Source organism: Erinaceus europaeus, chromosome 17 (genome assembly GCF_950295315.1).
Source record: "Erinaceus europaeus chromosome 17, mEriEur2.1, whole genome shotgun sequence".
Taxonomy (NCBI): domain Eukaryota; kingdom Metazoa; phylum Chordata; class Mammalia; order Eulipotyphla; family Erinaceidae; genus Erinaceus; species Erinaceus europaeus.
Window position 1 is genome coordinate 75,336,299 of NC_080178.1, and position 27,486 is coordinate 75,363,784.

General features: G+C 36.5%; 1 protein-coding gene across 15 annotated transcripts in view; it reads left to right on the forward strand.

Annotated features, from left to right (window-relative positions):
• Positions 1-27,486, forward strand: part of SOX6 (SRY-box transcription factor 6) — a 586,459-nt gene that overhangs the window by 343,282 nt on the left and 215,691 nt on the right. For all 15 annotated transcript variants that reach the window (XM_060177099.1, XM_060177100.1, XM_060177097.1 and 12 more), the window contains one exon: positions 6,976-7,065. In XM_060177099.1, coding sequence (XP_060033082.1) covers positions 6,976-7,065 — 90 coding nt within the window. The remainder of the gene's footprint in view (positions 1-6,975; positions 7,066-27,486) is intronic.

The following is a 27,486-nucleotide window of genomic DNA, read 5'->3' on the forward strand; positions in this document are numbered from 1 at the left end:
GGAGGATGGAACATTCTCTACCATTGTTGATCCACATTGAGGGCAAGGTCCTATGGGTGCCCACAAAGGGAGGGTGTATTGTGTTGTTCCACATAGAGATAACCTGTAACAATGGAGAGAGGGATTTATTCGAGGTCTAGGCCCATCAAGCCTGTTTGGGAATCTCAGGACTCCAATAGGGCCCCAGCTGATGGTGTGGCCTGATAGTGACTAAAGTGTCATCATTAAAGTATGCCAGTCTCTTACCCTTATTCAGCTTTTGCAGTCCTTGCTTTCATAAGGTTAGTTTTAGAGTGAGTGAGGGAAGTGTAATAGGAAGTAGGTGAGGAGGTTATCTAAGTCTAAGTAGACAGCATTTTCTTAGGAACTTTATACTGACTTACTGCAGACTATTGAACACTTTTGCTTTCAGGTAGGGTACTTTTCTTATCATTGTTCTTGAATACAAAAAATGCATTGCATTAAAGTATGTGATTACTATGGTAAAATGAAAGGAATTACTTCAATGCTTTTCAGAAGAGTAGAAATGGACCTACCCAAGACCCATTAATTCCTTTCCTGGGGATATATCCCAAGGAAACAAACACACCCATCCAAAAATATCTGTGTATAACTGTATTCACTGAAACATAATTTGTAATAGCCAAAACCTGGATGGCTAAGAAAGTTGTGGTCTATATGCACAATAGAACACTATTCAGCTATTAAGAATGATGAAGTCACCTTCTTCACCTTATCTTGGATAGAGCTTGAAGGAATCATATGAAATGAGATGAAGACACCAATCTTGAGAAATTGTGCCCATGTGCCAACAACTGTACTGTAAAACACTAGCCCATTCCCCCCCCCCCAAAGTTAATAAAACAGTAAGAAACAGCATAGCAGCTGTTTCCTAGGTTATCTTTATAAGATTTTGGTATTGCTTACTTTATCCTTTTGAAATTAAGCATAAAAACTCCTTTCCTGCCACAATGAACTTGGGTCCATACTCCCAGAACTCCGTATCCCATCCCCTCCCCTGATAGCTTTCCTATTCTGGCTAAAGAATAGGAAAGCTATCAGGGGAGGGGATGGGATACGGAGTTCTGGTGGTGGGGATTGTGTGGAGTTGTACCCCTCTTATCCTATGGTTTTGTCAATGTTTTCTTTTTATAAATAAAAAACTCCTTTCATGTAAATTATTTTAAAGCTTTACCTATTATTTCATTAAATGTAGTTTTAGTGATGATTTCATTATTCACATTGATCCATTTGAAATACCTTTATTTTTTGTGCAGAAAAGAAGTTAATCTTTGTTTAAATCTGTTTAACTGGATGTAATTTAAAAATTACCTTCAAGCATCATCATATAACTGGAAGACAACTGTTCCACACACTCACTTAAAATGTCTCTTATGGGGATGGGAGAAATAGCATAGTGGTTATGCAAAATTCCCCTTATTGTATGTAATTATTAGAAGACAAAAATTACTACAAGCTCTGGTAAGGCATTGCTGACTTAACTGTTTTGAAATCTAGGTACTTAGGAGGAAAAAACATTGCTTATAATCTATTTACAAGATACTTATAAAAATCATTTCTGAATTGAGTCTTTTTCTTAGAAAAATTTCTTATGCCTTGGTTTACAGATTTGATCCCTGGCACCACATGCCCCTGAGTTAAGAGGTGCTTTGATGTCATTCATAAAAATAAATACATTTGAAAAAAATCTTTTTAAGTTTCTTTTTTTCCCCCTTTTTCTTTTAAGTGCTAGCCCTTTGTGTATTCTCTGGGGGCAATTTCACATCTACTAAACCAACTTTGTTTTTCCCCTTAGTGAAAGAGAGGGAGATGCCCAGCTCTTCCCACCCCCTTCCCTCTAGCACCCAATCCTGTGTGATTGTTTTGCCTCAGCAACACCTGGTTTAAACTGATCTTACTTTCAGTTTTGATGTCTGTGTTTTTATTTGTGTAGAATCAGAATCAGTCAAAGTCTGCTCTGACTCACTGTAAAGTGAAAGCTCTACCAGTATAGTTAAGAATCGTGTCTCCAAGGAGGAATGTCTGCTCCCCACTGTACTCTTACTTGGGTATTGTTTTTTACTTATTAATTTTTATTTTTCCCTTTTTGTTGCCCTTGTTTTATATTTATTGTTGTTGTTATTTATGTCATTGTTAGATAGGACAGAGAGAAATGGAGAGAGGAGGGGAAGACAGAGAGGGGAGAGAAAAATAGACACCTGCAGACTTGCTTCACCGCCTATGAAGCGACTCCCCTGCAGGTGGGGAGTGGGAGGCTCCCTTGATCCTTGAGCCAGACCTTGCACTTTGTGCCACTTGCGCTTAACTCACTGCACTACTGCCCAACTCCCTTGGGTATTGTTTTTATTGGGAAATGTAGAAGCAAAATTTGTCATCTATAACTTTTAAAAATATTTTTTACTTATTGAATAGAGACATAGAAAAATTGAGAGAGAGAGGGAGAGAGACTGAGACCTTCAGCACTGGTTCACTGCTTATGAAGCTTTCTCCGCTGCAGGTGGGGCTAGCTATTTGAACCGGGGTCCTTGTGCATTTTGACATGTGCACTCAACCAAGTGCGCCATCTCCCAGTCCCTCATTAATAATTTTTATCTAGTAATTTCATTATTTCCAGTCAGAAACCTTTCAGTGATAGTGGCAGTAATCTCTGACTTTGTGATGTTTTTAATTATTCAATTAATGAGAGAGAGAGAGAGAGAGAGAGAGTGAGAGAGAGACAGAGACAGACAGACACAGAGAAAGAGAGAGATCAGAGTTCTGCTTAGTTCTGGCTTATAACAGTTCAGGGGATTGAATTTGGGGCCCAATTGTGGAGTTAACAATCTGCATCATTTTTTTATTTCAACATCACTGCATGTAGAATAGTTGTGGTATGCTCTTAGAGGTTTAGCAGTTTAATAATTAGGTTATATATATAAAAAAAACCTCATAAGTTTTGAGTTTTTTTTTTTTCCTGCAGTGTCCTAGAACTGAGATTAAACATTGATACCATTGTTTGTGGTAAATTCTTCTCCCCCCTCCCCCCCTGCCGTCAGGGCTATTGCTGGAGCTCACTATGAATCCACCAGTCCCAGTGGCCATTTTTCCCTTTTATGTATCTATCTATCTATCTATCTATCTATCTATTTATTTATTTATTTATTTATTTTTTATTTCTGTTTATCATTGGGTAGGACAGAAGGTCGAAGTTGAGAGAAAAAAGGGGAGGTATTGAGGGAGAAAGCAAGAGAGACACCTGCAGACCTACTTCATTGCTTGTGAAGCATCCCCGTTGCAGGTAGGGAGCCGGGACTCAAACCCAGGTCCTTGTGCATGGTAATGTGTATGCTTAAGCTAATGCACCAACACCCTGGCTTCCCCCCCCCCTTTTTTTTTTATTTAAGAAAGGATTAATTAACAAAACCATAGGGTAGGAGGGGTACAACTCCACACAATTCCCACCACCCAATCTCCATATCCCACCCCCTCCCCTGATAGCTTTCCCATTCTCTATCCCTCTGGGAGCATAGACCCAGGGTCATTGTGGGTTGCAGAATGTAGAAGGTCTGGCTTCTGTAATGGCTTCCCCGCTGAACATGGGTGTTGACTGGTCAGTCCATACTCCCAGTCTGCCTCTCTCTTTCCCTAGTAGGGTGGGTCTCTGGGGAAGCTGAGCTCCAGGACATATTGGTGGGGTCTTCAATCCAGGGAAGCCTGGCTAGCATCCTGATGGCATCTGGAACCTGGTGACTGAAAAGAGAGTTAACATACGAAGCCAAACAAATTGTTGAGCAATCATGGACCCAAAGCTTGGAATAGTGGAGAGGAAGTGTTAGGGAAGTACTCACAGCAAACTCTAGTGTACTTCTGCTTTCAGGTATATATTTTGCAGTAGTTTATAGATACGTGTGAAGATATGCTCTATCTCACAGAAACTGGTGTATATCTAGGTTTTGGGACTTTGTTAGAAAGTGAACCACCTGAGATGAAATGAGAGTATACTATGAAAGGAAAGGTCTCACCCAAGTAATGAAGCTGAAGGGTTGTCATTCCACACGTGAAGTCTCTGGACACAGTCTGAAGTGAAGCATGTTTAGGTGGCAATCGTTGCGTTGGTTAGGTTGTGATCGGCGGATGCAATATTATTTGATATGGATTGGGAGAGGCATACGGGAAAGTGAGCCCTATCCAAGGGTTCCAGGACTGGGGGAATTAGTGGGTCTATAGTGGAGATGTGAGGTTCCTGCTGTCTTAGGGTTCCAAAAGACAATCGATAGTTAATGTTATCATCACATTATTTTGTAATTGGGTTAACTTTGAAAAGTCCTTTTGTTGTCATGGTTTGCTATACAGTACCCAGTATCTTGTATATAGCTGTGCTATTGGATGCTTCTGATCTACTTGGTCTAGGCTTTTGAGGGAGTCCGCATATCAAATACACAGCCTATATATTAAAAAGATTCAGTTTGTGTTTTGAAAAACTTTGAGACATACAATTGATTTTCCCCCTCACATATTAATTAACTAGTGATTTATATGTCTACATTTTGCTAGGAGTATACATAAACACCATTCCCACCACCCAAAGACTGTGACCGTGACCTTTTGTGGTAAATTCTCTTGTCCTGTAGATAATGGGCAACACTGAATATTGTTAAGTATTCAATTTCGATATGCTATCTAAATATAGATATACAAAATTTGCTTTGCTTTTAAAATTTTCTTTTAGTTTTCTCTACTGAAATGGGGACGCAGATAGATTAACTCAGCATCACAGTGAAGTTAAAGTTCTAATTGGAGTATAAACTGCTTTGAACGTGTTGCCCATTTCATTAAAGAGCAGCTTCCTGTAATGTCACGTGGTTTGATTTCTGCTTGAAGTTCTGTTCTTCGCGGCCATGTCATTTGTTATTTTTCTCCCATGGAGTTTCAGCATTCTTCTGGAGTTCTGAGAGATTTCAAATCTATTTATAGATATTAGACACATATTTTAGCCTGTTTTACATGGAGTGTATATCTAATCCTAGCTTGTGAATTTTACTAGTTCTTTGTGATCATTACTAGTCAGTTCAAACTTTGCCTTTGACTTCTATAGTAAGTACTTCAACTTGGGTTTGCAGTAGAAAAATTAATTCAGTGGCATCCTGAATTAATCAGTTTAGTGCAGTGTTGGAACATATATGAAATGATGCAACATTTTAAATTAACAGAACTGTCCAGGAAATTGAAGACATTTTTGCTGACTACTCTTATCTGTAACCTATCCGTCTTTCTCCAGAAATTAATTTAAATCTGGATTGAGAAAGTAAGTTTAGATAGACACGATGTTTAGACTTGCCTAACTCTCAACTTTAGCACTGTTTTTTTTAATAACTTTAGAAAAAATCAAAATATATATGGAACAAAATAGGCACTTTGTTTCTTAATTTAAAATGAATCCAATAAATTTTGCCAATTAAAATGGGAATTTAATTGAATTTGAATGTCTGCATGTATATTTAAATTCTCTAGAAAGGCCGCTCAGAACCCAGTTTTTAATCACACTTCACAGATCACTAGTTGAATCCTAGGACAATATTAGGGAGATGCGGAAGAAAGGAAGAAGAAGGTAAAAACAGAAAAGGTAGAGAGACGTAAGGAAAAGGACTGTGAGCTTCCCTCTTGATTGATTCAAGCTGACTCGATTTTGAAAGGACATTACCTTCTACTATAGCTGGCCAGTATGGTTTCTCTTCAACAGTCCTTTCCAGACACACTGACCTGGATTCCTTCCTTTCCTTGTTTGTTTCTTCCTGTCGTGTTTAAATGTGAACAGCTTTCACCAGTACTTCCTAACCATCTAGTGGTCTTCTTATGTCTTACCCAGAGCTCCCTGTCATTTTTTCCATTTATCTAGTTTTGAAAACCCTTTAGATGCATCTTGACCTGTCTGTCATTCTGAAATATTCAAGGAGGATTTGGAAGTTGGAGAGGAATAAAATGAAAAGGAAAATGCCGAGGAGATAGTTTCTGATATGGATGCGAAAAAGCATTTGAAAAGAGAGTAACTGTTTTAAATGTCATTTCGAAGTTATCAGAATGTTGACACTTGGAATGTTAAAATTTGATGGGAGTATGCTTTGTAGTAAGGATTAGGTATTCCAGTCTGCATTCCACTTTGGAAACATGGTTTATTTGTTAAGACTCGGAGGCTTAAAAGATACAAATAAATAGTTGTAAGCAGTAGCTCCATTTGCAAATTATTCTGAGTTAAAAGAAAAATACAAGAAAACTAGCCATTATCAGAGTATTTTAAAGTTTAAATTTTATAAACTTTATAAATCCAAAGAAGCAAGGTATATAGAAATGCAGTAGGGAAATTGTGTTTGAAAAGTGGTTCTTTAAAGGCATCTGTGTCTGTTTTCATATAAGATAAAGTTTTTAGCAGTTTGCATTACTGGGAGACAGAGAACATCTTGACTTTATCTTCTTTGCATTTTGCTCTAACTGGATATTTCACAAAAGTTGTGTGTTTCTTAAGGACTAAAGTGGTTACAAGTTGATTGGTCTCTTCTTGCTTGAAGATTAGACATTCTTTCTTGAATACTAGATGCATTTAGCTTGGACTTAAAAAATAATCACAGGATTAAATGGAATAGCTTCTATATTTAAGCCTGTATGAAAGAACCCCTCTCCATCCTAAGAAGTGATAACTGCTGATTGAATATTAATATAATTGTGGTTATACTTTCAAGATAAAATCATTGAACATCATCTTGTTTTTCCTTGGCAAAGTTTAAGTGATTTTTAGTGAAGATAAATTTTATTGTGATACTGTGTAGACAGAATAATGTAGTTAATTTCCATGGATAAGACAGCAGCAAAAAATGACTTTTTGCATTTTCAAATTAGGAATTTTCCACAAATTGTGTATTTGTCATATTTTGACACTTGTATTTATGTAATATTTTAAATATTTATTTTTTATTTTGATAGATTCTTCCTGCATGGAAAAACTACTTTCAAAAGATTGGAAGGAAAAAATGGAGAGGCTAAATACCAGTGAACTTCTTGGAGAAATTAAAGGTACAATATATGAAATATCAAACATGTCCATGTAAACATATTACTTTGTGTAACAATATACTCTGATTTTGTGAACATTATTCTAAATTCATACCTCTATTATTGCTTATTCATATGCAAGAGTAAATATATAATACTATGTCCCTTTAGATTTAAACTTGTAATGTTTACAGAACCAAGTGTCACCCTCTTTATATTCACTTATAGAACACACTGCTTTTTACTAAACCAAACCAGTCAATGAGATAAACTATGTATGTAAATTATATGAAGGATATAAAGTATAAAAATGGGAAAAATGTACTGTCTGAAAGCAACGAATAAGCTAAGCTGAAGAAAAGTTTAGTTTTTCCATTTGAAAAAGTAATAGTTTAATTTATAAAATTAAATAATATAAATTTCTTCTAATCAAGAATGATCCACTGTAGTGCTTATATAAAAGTGTGTACAGAGTACTTTATGCGTAATGGTTTCTGTATGGATTCTGAGGCTTGCTTGCTTTGTTAAAACCCTAACTTTTTCAGTCACTAGATGAGTGACTGGGGAAAAAAATCATGAAACTTGTTTTGAATCCCTGTTATCTAAAACAAGGAGAACAGTAAAACCTACTGTAAGGCTCATTCAGAATTACTCATATATGCAAAGCTTTTAGAACAATGCCTACTGCTACAGGAAACACAAGGGCAAGTTGTCATGGTTATTAGTATCATCATTTAAAAATCTTTTATTTATCTTATTTAAATGAGAGAGAGAGAGAGAGTGTGAGAGAGAGAGAGAGAGAGAGGGGGAGAGAGCAGATCTGCTGAGCTCTTGCTTATGGTGGTGTTAGGGACTGAATCTGGAAACTAGGTTGGCCTCTAACATTTCAAAGGATTTAACATTTCATGACCTCTGAACCTGTTAATGAGCATCTTTATTTCTGAAGAAACATGAATGGTATTATTTTTATTAAACATTTTAAACAAGAAGTAGACAACCCACTTTGTTATAAAGTTACCCTGTCAGTCAAGACTCCCTCTTACTGATTTCTTTAAGGATACCAAGTGCTATGCTACTAGCTTTGGGTATAGTGAACATAATTCATGTCGTTTTTAAATTCTGTCGGTTGCTCCTCCTTTGTATTAGCAATTTGAGAAGATAATTACATTAGTTTTCTGAATATTTATGTGAATATTTCTGTTGGTCACAAATAGTATCTAATTTAAGATGGAAGTCTGGCAATAGTTATCTGATGAAATTGTTATTTTAAACTTATTACAGAAAATTACCTAGGATTCATTCATGTTGTGTTTAACTCGATGACAAAAGGACCTCAGGAAAGAGAACCCTTACTCATTAACTAATCATTTCATTAACTAATACCATATATAAATCAAGTGAAACCTTAATGCCAAGTGTAAGTCAAGTGAAAACTTAGTATTATTTTGAATTTCACTATTTCTGTTTTGTACTCAAAGCCATTTGCCATTTTGGGGGGGGGGTGTCAAAAATGGATGGAAAGAGTCATTAGTGATATATTCTCTATCCAGCTGCAGTCACATGGTGTGTACTAATTGGTGCTTCTGAGTTTTCTTCCCTTTTCAAAGTCATTGGCTTTAGAGAAGTGGGAACAGAAATGGCTGATGCGAAGACGCGCTTTTGCCAGAATGGCTGAGAGGGAACTTGCTTCCCTTTAAAACTGTAGAAGTTAACATCTCATTACAGTTCACTTCCTTATCATTCAGCTTTGGCTGGATCCACACCTAGACACAAATTTTCAACCTTTATCTGAAATTCTATTTGTAAATTTAAAATTCAAAATTCACTAGTTTTAGATAATAGAAAGGTAGAAGACTCTAAGTCAGGCACATAAAAAAATGAGCCTTTCAAAATTCTTTGACTATTTTTTTCTAGATCTATACATATGTGAATTTTCATTGCCATTCACATATTATAGATTCAGAAGGTAAAATTCTTACTACATTTCTCATTTTGATTTACTATGAAAATTTCTTCTCCTATATTCTTATATTTATCACCATAGATATTTTATAAAAATTTTATCAATGATATAATTTTAAATAAAAAATTAAAGTATTAAGATTGTTTTTCAGCTAATGCAAAACTCAATATTTTTAGTATAGGTGAGAAAAGACCAGTTAATAATCACCTTACTCATAAGTATTCTGAATATTTTTTTAAAATAATGATAGCATTATATATACATATTTATTTATTTATTTATTTTTATTTCACCAGAGCACACTGCTCAGCTCTGGTTTATGGTGGTTCAGGGATTGAACCTGGACTTTGGAGGCTCAGGCATGAGAAGAGTCCCTTTGCATAACCATTATGCTATCTCCCCCTACTCTATTTTTAAAATGTAAGTGATCTAAATACTACTTTCAAGGGAACTCACTGTGAGCTATCAGTATTTAATATTATATCTCAAGCCTTGAATAGTTTAATAGCTCTTATTTCCACTTATTGCAAATACATACATATTTATTGCAAAAAGCAAACAAAATTTCCCTTTAACTCAACTTGTATTGCTATTGTATATTTTTTCAATTTTGACTTCTGAAGGTCTATGCTAATTTCCCCCTTAAAACCTGAATCATTCTTTCATTATTCTTTTGTAACCTGTTTTTACTATGAAATGCCATAATGGCATTTGTATTTCCCTATCTTGTAAACTTGTTATTAGCAGAGAATCTTACATAAAATAAGGTTCTCGGTTTTTTTTAAAAATATTACTTGACTTGGGAGTATGGACCGACCAGTCAACGCCCATGTTCAGCGGGGAAGCAATTACAGAAGCCAGACCTTCTACCTTCTGCAACCCACAATGACCCTGGGTCCATGCTCCCAGAGGGCTAGAGAATGGGAAAGCTATCAGGGGAGGGGGTGGGTTATGGAGATTGGGTGGTGGGAATTGTGTGGAGTTGTACCCCTCCTACCTTATGTTTTTGTTCATTAATCCTTTCTTAAATAAAAAATTTAAAAAAAACTCACCAAGCCAAAAAAAATATATATATATATTACTATCACTTTATTTTTTATTATTGTGTTACAAGATTGTAAGATTACAATGTATAGTTTTTATCAAGTCTTTTATGCAATATTAGTTTTTTATTTAGCATGTATATTTATTGAACATTGATAGATATTCATACTTCTCAGATTAGTAATGGTTATTTTTCTAGGATATAGGCCTAAATGTGAAATTCCTAAATCACAGAGTATGTTCCTTTTAAAAAAGACATTTTTTTCATATTGTCACATTTCCTTTCAGAAAGGCTGTTAGTGTTCTTTGCTCTCAGTAATAGTGCCTGCAAATTATCCTCCTGTCCTCTATATAGTCAATATGACTTTCGAGACATCTTGTGAAGTTGGATTGGGGACAATAACTTACTATTACTGATTTAATTAGAATTTTATTTTATGATTGAGGAGAAGTCCTATAAATTTAGCTTCATCAGTGTATCTTTGAAATACTTCCAGCAGTCTTTTGTTTACTTTTATGAGACAGAGAGACAGAGGAAAAGGAGAGATCAGAGCTCTGTTTGTTTCTGGCAGCTAGAATCTCTGGGCATCAGGCATTAAGTCCAATGTGCTACCACGACTACTTGAGCCTAATGTCCTGTGTAGTATGGTGTTGTGTGTGTGTGTGTGTGTGTGTGTGTGTGTGATCTTTTTAAATAATTTGTCCATTTTTTTCTTTACAAGATTATCTAGTTCTTGTGATCTTATAAGACTCATGACACATATTGTGATGTTAACCATTATCTGTCCAATTTGTTACATTTTTATCATTTCCTCTAATTTTCGTTTTGGTTCTCAAGCTTTTCCATCTCTTTATAATGTTTCTGTCCTATTACGGTGTGTTTATAAAAAGACTTAACCCGATATGAGAGTAGATAACGATCTACTGTATTTCTGGCAATTTTTTATTTTTATTTTTATACTTCTAAGTCTTCTATTAGAGATATAGCTTATTTTTTCTTAAGAAGTTAATCTCAAGGGCTGGGAAGTAGCACAATGGGCTAAGCACACATAGTGCAGAGGAGCACAGGGACCTGCGTAAAGATCCCTGTTGAAGCCCCTGGCTCTCCACCTGTAGGGGGGGGTCGCTTTACATGCGGTGAAGCAGGTCTACAGGTGTTTTTCTTTCTTTCTCCCTCTTTGTCTCCCCTTCTCTCTCCATTTATCTCTGTCCTATCCAACAAAAATAACAGTAATAACAATAACAGTAACAACAAAGGCAACAAAATGGAAAAAAATGGCATTCAGGAGCAATGGATTCTTAATGCAGGCGCCGAGCCCCAGCGATAACCTTGGAGATGAAAAAAAAAAAATTAACATCATAGCTCTGTATGATTTGTTAATCTGTCTTATCTCCTCTGACTTGAAATAACATATTTTATTACATATTGATTGTATATTTGGAACCGCTTCTTAGTTTCTGGTTCTATTCTTTGGACATTTCTATTTAAACTATTATATGTAGGATTCTATTTATGTTTTAATTTTTTATTAATAATGAGTTATGGAATGGTAAGACTAGAGGGTATAGTTTCACACCTCACTATTAGGTTGCTATTTCATTACTGTAGCTCCTTATTACCTTTGAAAAGTACTGCAACTTCACATTCATAACTTTTCTTTAATTTTTATATTTATTTATTATTTTAAAATTTGATAAAACAGAGAAAAATTAAGAAGCAAGGGGAGATAGAGAGAGAGAGAGACTTGTAGCACTGCCTCACTGCTTGTGAAGTTTCCCTCTGCAGGTAGGGCTTGAATCTGGGTCCTTGCTCATGGTAGTTTGTGCACTACTGCCTGACTCCTCTAATTTTTTCATACTTCTTTGCAAACTGCTAACTAAAATAGAATAGTAATTTTCTTTTCTTTCGTTTTACTGGACCCAAGGACAGGTGCATACCTTCACCACTTCCAGGCCACCTTCTTCTTGTTTTTATTTCAGGCACAGACACACAAGGGGGTAGGGAGAGGCACGAGTGTCACAGCACCAGGGCACTTCCATGTGGCTCTGAGGCTAGCAACTTGGCAAGGCACATGCCCTCGCAGGTGAGCTATATTCTGGTCCACAAGCTCATATATATATCATTTTTTATCATCATCATTATTATTTTTTTTTTACCAGAGCACTACTCACCTCTGGCTTATGGTGGTGCTGGGGACTGAACCAGGAACCTTTGGGGCTTCAGGCCTGAAAATCTTTGTTGCATAACCATTATGCTCTCTCTCTCCCAGCCCCACAGGTAATTTTTAAAAGTGTTACCTCACATTTATTTATATAAAACTATTGGGTTTTATAAAGAACTGACATCTTTAGAGTATTGAACAGTTCATCAAAGGGAGTGTTCAATGCCTGTATGTAAATCAGAATCAGTTTTGGAATACAGTAAGCACATGTGTTGATATTTTCTCTAGGACATTTAATATTGTTATTTATTTTTGTGAGTGATTTTTTATATATATGTGAGTTAACTTTTATGCTAATTTTTGTTACTTAGGGAAGTTTGTGAAGGCTCATTTTATTTTTCTTTGTTTTAAAGAAGTTATTTATTGAGAGAGAGGAAATGAGAAAAAGACCAGATCGATCACTGCTCCTCCCAGCCATGTGCAGTACTGGGGACCACAGCCTCCAGTGGTTGGCCTACACTCAACCCACTTAGCTTGAATTTAGCTTTCTCATAAGCTATGTTTTAAAATGATTTTCTAATAAAAATTCTCTTAGAAACTTTGTCTATTTCATCGATATTTTCAGAATGTTAGTACTGACTTAATATACACTACACCTTATTTTCAGTTTTCTGTTTATTTTATCATATATCTCTTTACAGTTTTTGAAATGTTGTTTCCTTCCCTCTCCCTTCTTTCTTTCTTTCTGTTTCTCTTTTTTCCTTCCTTCTCTTCCTTCATTTATTTCTCTCTTTTCCTCCCTCTTTTCTTCCCTCCTTCTTTTCCTTCCTCCTTCCTGTCTCTCCCTTCCTTCCTTCCTTCCTTCCTTCCTTCCTTCCTTCCTTCCTTCCTTCCTTCCTTTGTTTGTCTCTCTCTTCCCCCTTTTCTGCCACCAAGGTTATTGCTGGGGCTCAGTGCTTACACATTGAATCCATCATTCCCACCTGATTTTCTTCCCATTTTTCTTCTTTATTATATAGGACAGAGATAAATAGAGAGAGGGTAGATGAGAGAACATGAAAGACACCTGCAGACCTACTTCATGCTCATAAAGCTTCCCCCCGGCAGGTGGGGAGCAGGGGCTTAAACCCAGATCCTTGAGCATGGTAGTGTGTGTGTTCAACCAGTTGCATCACTGCCTGACCTCTTTTTCCTTTTTCAAGCCCTCAGTTTTAGTTGCCAGCTTTTCTATATATTTGTCCTACTATTGCTGCCTTAAGAAGATTCAGTGCTGGAGTTTGTCAATTCTGCGACTTTTCAGTATGTCACCTAATTTCACATTTGTTACTCTGTTATCTGTCCCATTCTTGTTTTTCAGATATCTTTTCTCTTGTTTTTGATATTCTCTCTGTTTCTAAATTGAGTATTTTACTTTTCTTATTCATAACAATGGCACTTTTGGCCATAAGCCTATTTGTAGAAATGGCTTAATGCACCTCATCAATTTGAGCTTTAGAGTACCCCTAGCCATTACTATATTCTAAATAGTTAGTATTTACATTATTTTCTAACAGATCTGTGCTTCTGTATAAGCCTCTTACTTCGCATCTGTTTTTTGGATCCACATATTTAACTAAGCCAGGGATTGAGAAAATGTAGTCTCTATCACTCCCCTTGGCAAATCCTATGAGGTTGTTAAGTACTGCAGTGAGAATGAACATGCAGAAGGTAGCATAAGAACAGATGGAAAAGTGAATTTTTAGACCAATGAGCTTTAAGATATCCCCAAATTAAAAAAAAAACACAATGATATGTTAGTATTTAGCGTTTTTTTAAAATTATTTATTTATTTATTCATGAGAAAGATAGGAGGAGAGAGAAAGAACCAGACATCACTCTGGCACATGTGCTGCTGGGGACTGAACTCAGGACCTCATGCTTGAGTCTAGTGCCCTAGCCACTGCACCACCTCCCAGACCACAGTGTTTAGATTTTAATTAAAAACAGTGCTTGACAATAAAAATCTTTCTGTCTAAATAAAGTAGAGGGTTATTTCTGAAATTCCTCAGGGAGAATTGGAATGTTGCTGAAGTTTGGAAGAACTGACTCATAGGTCTGAAAAGGGTTTTTGCACCTGAGTCTTATCTAATTCCAAAAGAAAACTCTACTCTCACTCCTTGTAGAGCAGCAGCATTCATTTAAGGTAAAGTGCTACAAACTGTATGAATTTAATAAAAGTAACCTGCCCCCCAAAGTTGCTGCTGGGACTTGTTACAGGCACTGTGAATCCACCTCTCCCAGTGCCGTTTCCCCCCTTCCTTTTTTATTGGTATTTCTCTAGGTGGTCTCATGTAGGAAAATTATTCCAGGTATTTAAAAGAACTTGGGAATTCCCAATATTGATATAATTGAACTGCATTGACACCAAGAATGCCTTGAACATCAGGGTTCTAAAAATATTTCTTGAAAGACTAAGATCAGTGACAATTTGAGAAATTTTTGACAGATGTAGACATATTCCTACTTTGGTAGTATATTATAAGACATCCTATGGTTCTTTTAAATAAATAAGAGAGCTTATATATTCCCTTGATCATGAGACTGAGCTTTCAAATAATAGCTATTTCCTCTAGGTAGTGAATATAGTAAGTACTTTTGTAATATAAAAGAAACAGTGCTAAGCATGTACATTATTTCATTTGATCTTTCTTTATTACAACCTGTGAGAAAAACATTGTACTGTTTTTACATATAAGTAAAATGATCCTGAGAGAACATTAAAGAGCTATATGGGGTCACTCAGAAGGTGGTGCAGGTAGGGCTAAAAGCTAGTTCTCTATAAAGATTCTGTTAGAGGCTGGGGATATGGATCAACCTCCCAATGCCCATGGCCAGCAGAAAAGCCATTACAGAAGCCAGAACTCCTGCCTTCTGCTCCCCAAAACAACCTTGATTCAGACTCCTAGTGGGGGGAGAAGTGATAGGAGGAAGATAAGAGGACTCTGCACTCCAGCTCCATCAGCACCCAGAGAGAAGGAAAAGGAGAGGGACATATGGAGGTAGTTATGTTGTCATGAGTGGCTTGGAGGGGAAGAGAGGATAGAATCAGAAATAAAAGGGGCAACTATGTATAAATGTGGACAGACAGTTGTAGAGATGTGGTTGGCCCATGTCTACAACCTTAGGGGAACTGTGGTGTATTGCAGTGGGGAGACTGAAGATTCAGAACTCTGGTGGTGGGAATGGTGTGGATTTAAACTCCTGTTGACACGTAATTTTGTAAAATAAAAAAATGATTACTAATAACAATAATAATAAATATGCATCTAAGGAAATTACCATTCATAGGCCATCTCAAATTGCTTACAGTCTCTTCCTGATTAAAAGAAAAAAATCCTGTTAGTAAAATACAGGTTAGTCAATTCTCCAGGTCTCTCAGTCTTCAAAGCCTGCAGGGCTGAACATAAAAGATAAGTGAAAGATAGGCTTCTGAACTGCTCCTCTCACCCACAGCTCATAGCCAAAATAACTCCGCTTGTAATCTTGGGTGAGTGAGGAATTTTGCAAAGCAGTAGTGAATACACATAACTCAATTTTTCCTTTCTGTGGTAGTATTATCTAGATCGATCATCTAGCCTAACAAGGGTAGGGTAATATAGTAGTAGATGGATGGATATAAGGTAAGACAGAAGTGTTGGTAGGATCCGTAACTCATTCCTATATACATTTGCTTTACTTGAGTTTTACCAAAGGAATGAGGATGCCAGGATATTTATAGTTATGAAAATTTCTAAATGCACTAGTGGCATACTAAGCAATGTCTAGAGCATTAGAATTCACCCTCTGACTCTAGAGAGGGATCTAGCCCATTGTGGCTTGAGCAAGAAATTCCTAGTAAGGCTTCCTGTTTTGCCCACATGCCCCTCTTTGCTGTGGCTGGCATCTCCTTCCTGGTGTGAAGGCGCCTCCCTGGGCAGTGTGCCAGAGAAGCAGTCATGTTGGTTCTTTGAGTTAGCACAAACTGTGCTCATGTTTGTCAAACACACAGATGATAAAAGAGACAAAAAAAAATAATTATGTGATATGAACCAAATACAGAAGTGTTTTCCCAACTTGGCCATTTATGACTAATCACTTTAGTATTTACATTTAGGATTAAGGTAGATGCATTGTAGGTATACTCTCCTGTAGCTTAGTGAAGTGGCCAGACTTGGGCTGGCACAGTGGCCCCTTTAGATAGTGTGGTACTTTGCAATGTGCAGAACCCAAGTTCGAACCACCACATTGAAGGAGATAGGTCCTGTGGCCCCTTTCACTCGCTCACTCGCTCAGTCACTCACTCGCTCGCTCACTCACTCACTCACTCACTCACTCACTCACTCACTCTTGCTCTATCTCTCTCTGTCTCCATCCGACAAACAAAAAATCAGAAAAACAAGGTGGTGGGTGGGTGGGTGGAGGAGGGAGGCAGTTTTGATAGAAGAAAGGTGACTAAACAAAAATGCTTTGAAATGAAAATTATACGACTGCTTCTAATGTTTTCCAAAGGCACTGTTGAAGCCTAGTTATACACTTATTACAGCTATTCAGCTAACATGTCTGAGAAATTGGTTCTGGAGCCCAAGTGTTCCTGCCATATTTCACCCTGTGATATGAGAGAACTGTCCTGGGGAGATGAGAAACTACAGTCTTATTAAAGGTCTTGTGAATCATCATTTTCCTCCACAAAGTGATTTTTAAAAGACATTAAGTGTTACTCCCTTTTACTTCGGTAGGGCTGTTACAAAGAGAAGTAAAGAAGGGCAGTTGTGGTTGGTGCGAATTCTGAATTAAAAATGTGGATTTATTGTAGTATTGCCACTGTCTAAATGAGCTTGGCCCCATTTTGAGTTTTGATTGCAAACATGAATCTTTGTAGATGAACACAAGAAGTCAAAAGTCACAATATTTTCAAGTTCATGATAATGAAATGGAGAAAGTTCCCCCGCCCCTCCAGTGCCCACTGGAACTTCATGCCTGCTCGATTCCACTGTTCCCGGTGAATTAATATTATTTTTTAAATTCAGATAGAGGGAGAGAGAGGAGAGTCACTGTAGTACCACTTTAGCATTCACGGAGCTTCCCCTGATGCGTGATGTTCTGTGTGGACAGGAACCCGAACTCAGAGTGAGCTTTCTCTCTGTATAATGTTGGTTATTCTTTAAGGTACTTAGGCAGTGCTGTTCTCACCAGAGTGTCAGAATGGACAGACTAGATCTAACAGCACTTCCATAGCATCAGTCTTCCTTGTCAGAGGTTACTTACTCTCTTTTAATCTTACTTGTTTATTTTTTGTCTCCAGGCTTATTGCTGGAGCTCAGTGCCAGTTCTATGAATCCACTGCTTCTGCCAGCCATTGTTTCCATTTTATTGGATAGGACAGAGAGAAATTGAGAGAGGAAGGGGAGATAGAGAAAGATGGATACTTGCAGACCAGCTTCACCACTTGTGAAGCTGTCCCCCCTGCAGGTGGGGACCAGGGTCATGAACCTGTGTCCTTGAGTACCGTAATGTGCGTGCCTAACCAGGTGCACCACTGCCTACGTGCCCCCTTTTAACTTTTATCATTTATTGTGAGGGGTAGCAGTTTACTGACATGCCGGTCCAATTTCTCATCTGTTTGTGATAGGTGTCTGCAAAATACTTTCATCCACAACTTTGGTCCTTTCCATCATAGTGCACCAGCACCCCAGGCTCTCCCCCATCCCTTAACTACATTCCCCAGAGGCCTTTGTTTTAGTGCAAAAATATCACACACCTGCAGTGCACCTTTTACTTTGTGTTTTTCCTATCTGTCAGGTTACTTTCTTAATGCCAGTTCTCTCCTAGCTTGCTAGCTATTTTAGTAAGGGTCTAAACTCCATTTGCATAGTGGGCCTGCTTATTTTACACATTGCTCTTTCTAAAGCATACGCTGGGTTTTAGAGTAGTAATTCACAGTTATCAGCCTTTTTTGGCTGTGCACAATCACAGAAGAATTTGAGGATCTTTCAATCCCTATAACTGCATGTATTCAGTTTTGAGATTTTTAGTATGACTTCCCATTTAAAAAATTACAGTAGTTTCTTTAACAGAGGTGACTTTTCAAAATCTGGTAGTGTTTAAAGGGGAACCATCTGCCATTTTTCAACTCCAGTAAAATCAACAAACTCATCATGCCTGTCTCATTAGGAAAAGCATTTGAAACAATGATCTATGCATACATATTGCATGTAATTGAAATTCTTAAATGGCTACTTATAAGAGAAGCATCAGTTGTCCTACAAACTGGCTTCTGAGATTCAAAGTCCAGATCTCACTTTCCTGCTAGTACAAACTATCATCTGTATAAGACTGCAGTTGTAGAACTTCAGTGCAATATCTGAAACCATAAATTCTAAAAAAAAAAAAGTATTAGCATATTATGTAATGTATCTTCCTTTTTTCCTTATCGTAACCCCAATATCCAGTAAAGAAAAGTTTCTTCTCTAAGTCACATAGTATATTACTAATGTGGAAATTTAATTGTCCCTGAAAGAGGATGGGTAACCCACTTCCTATTTATTCTTCTAATTGTCTTGTAATCAATAATGAGTAATTATTTCAGAACCCCTGAACTCTTTTTGCTAACAATGAAAGCACACCACAGCTAGTTTTTATAAATATATGGCATTATAACACAGCAACACCCCTAGTTTTTTAATTATACCCCTTTGCATGAATGTAAGCATTTCAGAACTCTCCTTTATGCTGTTATAAACATCTTTTACTTCTTTTGAAGTCTGTGTGATATACATACAAGCAATTAAAACCTATCCCCACTTGGGGTGGAAGACACAAGGTCTTCTTAATTAAAATTCAAATAAAAGCTACTGGCAAAAATTGCTACTGTATGATTAAGGTCTAAAGTATTATGATACATTGGACTCATTGTTAACTGTTGGGATTAAGAGAAATCAATATGTTGAGGAAAAGATCAGTGGAATCTAATTAGTGAAATCAATGTTTATATAAAAGAAAATACTGAAGTTTAATAACAGGTTCTCGTTATAAACACAACACTGGCTAAAACGGTTCTTTGTTAGTTTTTCATTGACCACATAATCATATTTTTAAACTCACTGAATAAGAATCTGTAACTTCTCTTCTAGCAGTTATTATCATTAAAATGTAAAACTTTAAAAATCATATCTGGTTTCAGAATCTTCAGGTGTAATGTGTGCTTATATGTAAAAAGAGTCAGCAGTTATAAACTACTCTTAGTGATTTCATTTTGTAAAGGCCAGTTTTAGCAGTAGCTAGAGCCTAGAATGTAAGAGGAGGCAAAAGTGGTTAGATTTCTTTTTTTTTAAAGAAGAGCCAGTGGGTTCTCCCCCAATTATGACTCCCCTAAACCTGGATTAATCTACTTGGTGACATTGAACTAAAAGAGACTACACTTTGATATCATCCCAAAACAAGATGTCACACTTTTCTCTTTCTGATTGCTAAGATGAAAATAAACGTAGCCAGCAAGGAGGAGAAAAACCATTACTAATTACAGTCTCAATTTTAAGTAAAGTGAAGGTCATTGGCAATTTCCTGGCAGCCGTTCAGACTGCTCACCAGGAAGTGGTAGCTAGCAGGACGTCTGCAATCCTCCTGTGTGGAGTTGGTGAAGATAAACAGAAGCTTCAGTGATATGTGTTAGATGTAGGCTGATAGTAGTAACTTTCTCAACTAAAACAACTCTTATTCCTTTCCAATAAATGAGTTAGATCTTGGGATGAGAGTACAAAACCAGGAATGAAAAGATTCTCTAACACCCAATCCATCCACTCACTGATCCCTGGCCCCTCCCTACATGTATACACCCTTCTAGGACTCTAGGACTGAAATGTATTGGGAAAAAAATTGAAAGAAATTTTTCTTGTAGCCTGGACTGCTTATTTTACACTTTTGATGATGAATTTAGCCCTATTTTAAGTAACATCTTAACTCAATAAAGAGAGAAACAAAGTTGAGGGTTAGTGAAAATACCTCTTAGAACATAACATTCAGTCTGACTTATTTTTTTAAAATATATTTATTTATTTATTTCCTTTTGTTCCCCTTGTTTTATTGTTGTAGTTATTGTTGTTGTTATTGATGTCATCGTTGTTGGATAGGACAAAGAGAAATGGAGAGAGGAGGGGAAGACAGAGAGGGAGAGAAAGATAGACACCTGCAGACCTGCTTCACCGCCTGTGAAGCGACTCCTCTGCAGGTGGGGAGCCAGGGGCTTGAACCAGGGTCCTTATGCTGGTCCTTGCGCTTTACACCACTTGCGCTTAACCCACTGCGTTACCGCCCCACTCCCCTGACTTATTCTATAATATATTGGGAGAAGTAGATTCACTTCTAGAGACCTTTAGAATGCCTCTCTACATTTACCTCAGTTACTGGACATCTTAATGAGGGTGATATCTCTGCAACTATTAAGAGTGACAGAGGGAGCTGGGCAGTGGCACAGCAGGTTAAGTGCACATGGTGTGAAGCGCAAGGACAGGTTTAAGGATCAGGTTCGAGGCCCCGGCTCCCCACCTGCAGGGGAATCCCTTCACAGGTGGTGAAGCAGGTATGCAGGTGTCTATCTTTCTCTCCCCCTCTCTGTCTTCCCCTCCTCTCTCCATTTCTCTCTGTCCTATCCAACAACAACGACAGTAACAACAACAACAACAATAACTACAACAATAATAAAACAAGGGCAACGAAAGGGAAAATAAATAAATAAGTATATGTAAAAAAAAGTGACAGAATAAAATCAAGGATGATGGGTAGATCTTCCAGTTTGAACAGATGATTGTATACATGGGAAGTTGCTGGGAGCACTTCTAATTGATTTATTGTTCCATTATATGTTTCATGCAGCCATTTCTACACTTAATTTGCCACTAAAAGTCCAGTTCAAGGAAGGATATTTAATAAATTGTTATCAGAGACTGACTGTGCAGTAGGATATGAAGAATATAGTGCAGGAGCTGGTTTTTAAATGTTTGTACTATGTAGCATATAGTAGCATAGGCGCAATGCTCTTAACTGCTTGTCGTTTCCATTGAAAATACTGTAAAGTATTTATACAATGGAAGTGATTAAATATGTAGCATTTGGATAACATGGAGAAGGGAAGCAGTCACTTCTGTAGATAAGCAACAATACATAACGGAGCTTAGTGTTTGAAAATAAAATATTTAGTGATAGAAAGGCAAATTTCAGTTCTCAAAGATCTTAGAGTTAGTTAGAGTTAGTCAGAATATATGGAGGACAATAAAGATCCTTTGTTCATGTGTAAGAGAAAAACTAAAGTATTTACTCATTTATTTTTTTATTCATTTATTTATCTTATATGATCAAGAGAGAAAAGAGCAAGTGAGGGAGGGGAGGGGAGAGGAGAGTGACCAGAGTACTACAGGAAGCCCAGCCTGGGTCCTCATACATGTCAGATGTATAACCATTGAGTGACTTCCCAAGTCTCGAATTGCAGAAAAAAAGAGTCATCAATTCACTATATATAAGCAAACAAAAAACAATTTAAGTGAAAAATAAGTATATTTTCTAACATAGAAATCGAGTAAGAAGAGTGGCATTGCTTTTGTTTTTGTAATTCTCTTTTGTGTGTGACTTGTCTGTGTCTGCATTCAGTTTGTTGGATTTCTGTTCTGCAGTACCAGGAAATGAATTTCGGGTCTCACATCTGCCTAAATCTGCTGAGCTGAGCGTTCTCCTTAGGCGCTGCTGTTTCTTTTTTCCTTTCTTCCCTTCTTCTTATTCAGGGAGAAAGTGACTGAGAGGAGAGACATGGAAGAGACTAAAGGAGAGCTAGTTTAATACTGCCCCAGCATGTGTGAGCTCCCCCACTGTTGTCCATGGCGTTCCCCTTTGGTGTTGGACTCAGCTGGAGGACCCCATGCAAGACAAAGTGCATTGAGTAGTGGGTGAGCGACCTCTCAGTCCTCTCTGCATTTTGATTGGAGTACATAAATAGCACTGGTGTATTATTGATATGTAGCTGAAAATAAATAAAAGACTTAGCTTACAACCTTTTTATAGAACTGTAAATATTATTTTGGATCTACACCAAATTTTACAAATTGTAGTTTCAGTGTAGACTATGAAAGCTTATTATTGAACTTTCTAACACTTTTCAATTTCAATTTTAACTGAATTAAGTAGTTTAAATTTCCACTGTCAGGACACTAAATGAATCTTTGCCTCAGTGCTTGATTTTGTAACATCCTTTCTTATTCTTTTAGACTTTATTGTTTTAAAGAATTATGCAGATATTCCTTCTTTTAGTATATTGTGTCACTGGATTTTTTAAAAAATCATCTTTATCAATATCGCCAACAGTCTTATCAGGAAAATCGTTAAAACTAGTTATTTTTCTTTTCTTTTATATGTTTATTTATTTGCCACCAGGGTTCTCACTGGGCCTCAACGCCTGTATGAAGAATCCACCTCTATGGCAATCATTTTCTCCTTTTCCTTTTTATTTTGCTTCTCTCTCTTTCTTATAGAGACAGAGAAACTGAGAAGGCTGCGAGAGAGAGAAAGGAAGAGAGAAATAGAGACATTGTTTCCCCCCTGCAGGTGGGGACCTGGGACTTGAACCAGGGTCCAAGTCATATGTTTACCCACTATTTCATTTGTATTCTCAGTGTAAATTATGTCAACACAATAACAGACAATTAGCTCTTTAGTGTCTTTTATGAAAACAATATTGATTTTCAGGGATACTTAGGAAAGTTCTCAATAATACTGAGAAATCTATAAAATTTATATAGTTAAAAAATAAACGCCTGTGATAATGTTTATATACAGTTGATTGTAGAAAAAAATTCTTGGGATGGTAATTAGTTTCAGAATGGCATATAGGTCCAGGGGTGCTGTGTGTACAACTAGATGCCAAGGTGTTTCCTGGATGATTCTTTACAACAAAACATGCTTGTCTGAATTGTCATGAGAGCTTTATGTCACAATAAAAGCTGACCTTCACTACTAGACTTCTGTCATGCTTATACTTAGGTCACTTGTCTGACTTTTAAAGATGTAAAGCTAACCACTTAATAAATGTGTGTATTTTCATCCAAATGGTATTTTTATGTATAAGACCCTTGAAATAGGCACAAATTGTACATTATTCACTACATTTTAAAATGTGTTGCTGCTGTTGGTAATTGCTACTGAGTGCATATTTAATACACTGAAGAAATTTGATGCAATTATTCTGTTTATTTGTGATTCTCCTCCAATCCAAATGTCTACATTAAACTATTGAAAAGGCAAACTATAGAGAATTTAGGTCATTTAAAAAATGCTCACATTTTCTGAACTCTGCTTATAAACTTGTATTGCACTAACCAAAATAAAATTAGAATAAATCCAACATTGTAAAGGATAGGGTTCAAAAGTTTAGGTAATTTTATTCTAAATTACCTTTAAATGTAACCTTGCAGAGGCTAGACCAATTACAAGACTATGTTCTTACAGAAGTCAATGAGAGATGTCTATAACTGAGCTCAAAATTTCGCTAATTTAACTTCAGAAAAATTCTTTCCCTTTAAGTCTCTTTTCAGTACTTGGGAGTTGATTACACCTAGAAATGGATTGAATAGACACAAGTTGGTAGCTCTCAGAAAGTCTGTACAAAATGATAGGCACCACAGGGGCAAGGTCTGAGTCTGTCTCTTCTATGAGTGGAAGTGTTTAAAGCTTAGAGAATTTGGGTACTGAAAAAGATCTCTATTGCTAAAAGGGTCTGGAAATAAGGAGAGTGCAAAAGGGGTGCAGCTTTTGTAGGCTCAACTATTTTCTCCTTTCATCATAAGCAAGTAAGAAAAGTACACATGCTTCCCGGAAATGGTGCAATATTATTAAAGTGGTTTCGTCAGGAGATAGAATAAGGCAGAAAAGCACAGGTACTAAGTGGCAAGGAGGACTCTATATCATCTGCTTTCCTCTTTGAAGTTAATAGGCAACTACTCATAATAAATAGTTTAATAATATCCTTAAATATCTCTCTAGAGCCATGGGAGATAGGAGGATTAAGATGAGATCTCCCCCATGATTTAAAATGATATTTCACCATATAGTAATAACAAGAAACTTGTGTTCTTATGCTTAGAGCAGAGTGCTACATTCCTATTAACATTTGTTTAATGTGAGGCTTCCATCACAACAGGTGCACAATTATTTTTACGAGTAAAATATTATCAGTCTTCAAAATTAGCCAGGGCAAAATGCAAGTTGTCTGATTAAATAATCAGAGCTGGTACTTAAAATACATTTGATTTCCACAGGAATTTTAAAATGCAAAATCCCACTCTCTTATTCTGATGTGTTGGGGGAGTTGCAATTGTTTGTCATCCGTAAGCAGTAGCTTTTATTCTAAATTGTTTGATATAGTTAAAAAAATTCCATTGGCATTGTAAACCAAACTACTGAAAATATAATAAGGGCTTACTACTAATCTAACATTTTAATCGCCTGATAAAATAGCACGAAGCTTCACATTAAATCATTTTTTAAAATGTGAACTTTTTGAAGAAAAAGTATCACATGTTAGAAAATTAAAACAGTGTATTCTTATTCTAGCTTAGGAAGGGTGGCAAGATAATAATATAAATTTCAGTGCATGAAATGTACATGGATGCACACCAAAGTCACTGATTATCTTGATGAGCTATAAAGAACAATATGAAGTAAAAATAAAACAAACCAAAGCAACACACACATACACATGCCCCCGAACTGCAAAGGAAGCTTCTTTGGGCGGCACCTTACCCATACTTTAGAAGTGCTAAAACAGTGCAGCTGTTAGAAACCAATTACAGTCAGGTAACTGTTTGTTTTCATATCTAAATCTGTTTGTCAATCAGGAGAATGCAATGAATCATAAGAGGGGATTGCAGATACAAACCACAGAGTGAGGCAGAACATTTGGATTGGGTCCAAGCCACAAGAATTAGGGCAGGAGTAGAGATGGAGTCAAAACCAGGCGTGCGCACGTGGCTCCTGTCTCAGACCAGCTTTTCAGAGAGTCTCAGAAGTCATTTTTGAGAACTGAATTCTGTTGAGAACCCTCTTGTTTTAAAAATGTGCTATTTATAGTGTGATTGTAGAAGACATTTTTCAGATCCTTACAAATGTAAGACATTTCTAAAATTGACTTGTAATCATCCTTCTTCAATGAAGATTTAAACTTATTTTTAAATTCCAAAATGTGTGTATACTCATTTATTTAAATAACTATATTACGAGTGGGGAGATATTTATCACTCTGAAACTTATCTATGATAATTTCCGGCTTATAGAACTGGTTATGAAGAAACGTTAGTTTTATCTGAATCCAATAGTAAATTTTCACTCACATTAGTAAAACCACCTTGATTATTTAAATATGTAGTGGTTGTGCCCTGGTTGCAAGATTCTTAGAGACAGTGAAGTAGTTACAAAGAATGCTTTACATGAATCTATATAGTTAGAAGTTTTCCACATTGAAATGCGGGTAAGCCAACCAAGACTGTGAAGTTGATGTTAGTTACATCAAGGGAGCATAAATAGAAATTTATTAAGGAAGCTAAAGAAAATGAAATGGACACCACTATTCTGTGGTTTTGCTTAAACACAGGCTTTCACATCTGTTGAGTCCCGCCTTTCTTATTAACTGGTTACTGAAAGGGGCTATTTTATTTTTCCAGCAGTCATTTAGTGCCAGAAGGCATTTGCTTGAAAGCGTGATGGCTGTTCTCTAACCTTCACAAGGACCATGTATTTCTCGTGGTCATGGTAGTCGTGATTTACAGGAAACTGAAGAGCATTTTTACTAGAGTAGTTGTTCCTCTGCATACTCTATAGTTCTCTTAAAAGGAGGAAGGTGTCACGGCTGCAGATATGGTGTCCTCTGTACTTAGGCTGTCTTTGTAACTACCTACTAGGACTCACCTGAGATGGAATAAGAATTAATAGTCAAGACACAGATTGGTAAAAAATGTTGAATGAGATAAAGTAAAATACTGGAAGAAATAGTTACAATTTTTCTTCTGTCTAAGAAAGTATTTGCTTAATATTATAAGGATACTAAGGAGATTCTCTGTATTGAGTTTCATAAAGAGGATGAGAACGATCAGAAAAACGCAACTCCCTGTCACTCATAATGAACTGATTCTCATTGTTACTGACACCAGAAAATCCTACTTACTATTACATTAAGCCTACTTACCAAGACAGGGAAGGAATGTTTAGATTTCACTCACCTACTCATAGGCTTTCAAGAAGGAATGCATTTGTAGAATCTCAATCAGTTCACAAATTTTTTTTGAGTATTTATTATGTTCCCACCATTGTGTGAAGCTGTTTGGAGTTTACATGAGAAATTCCAGTCTTAGAAAGTTCCAATATCTCTGTTCTATCAGATAAAATAAAGTTTAAAAAAATGCAGTTAAAATGAGAATATTTTGGATATCAGTTCAACAAAGATAAGATTGCTTATTAAATAATAATTTTATGAATGTAGCTATCATCTTTATGTTCAGTGAAAACAGTGAATTTAACTTTTTTGCAGATTTCTCTAGGCATCACAGTAGAAGAAAAGTTGAGTTTTCATGTCTGCTTCTGTTGCAATATGTAATTTGGTTGATATATATACCTATATAAATATCAACAAATATGTACTTATTTAGAAAATAGAGTATTTTAATAACTTTTCCAGATAGGTGTGGTTATTCTTCAAGGCAAGTAACCTACCACTGAACCACCTCCTGGTTTTCTCATCACAAAATTTTAAGTAAAAAGGACATTAAAAAAAAATACATGTGCAAGAAAGATATATTCTCAAAAGCTTCAGTGACCACTAACTAGTAACGTTCAGTGCCACTCACTTGATCTGTGCCAAGACACCAGCAATTATTTTTTATTATTTTAATTTTTAAAAATATTTATTTATTCCCTTTTGTTGCCCTTGTTGTTTTTTATTGTTATAGTTATTATTGTTGTTATTGATGTCATTGTTGGATAGGACAGAGAGAAATGGAGAGAGGAGGTGAAGACAGAGAGGAGGAGAGAAAGACACCTGCAGACCTGCTTCACCGCTTGGTTTGTGAAGTGATCCTCCTGCAGGTGGTGAGCCGGGGGCTCGAACCAGGATCCTTACACCAGTCCTTGTGCTTTGAGCCAACTGCACTTAACCCGCTGTGCCACCACCAGACTCCTGACACCAGCAATTATATCATTGCTCTTGAACTAGTAGAGTAGCAATCA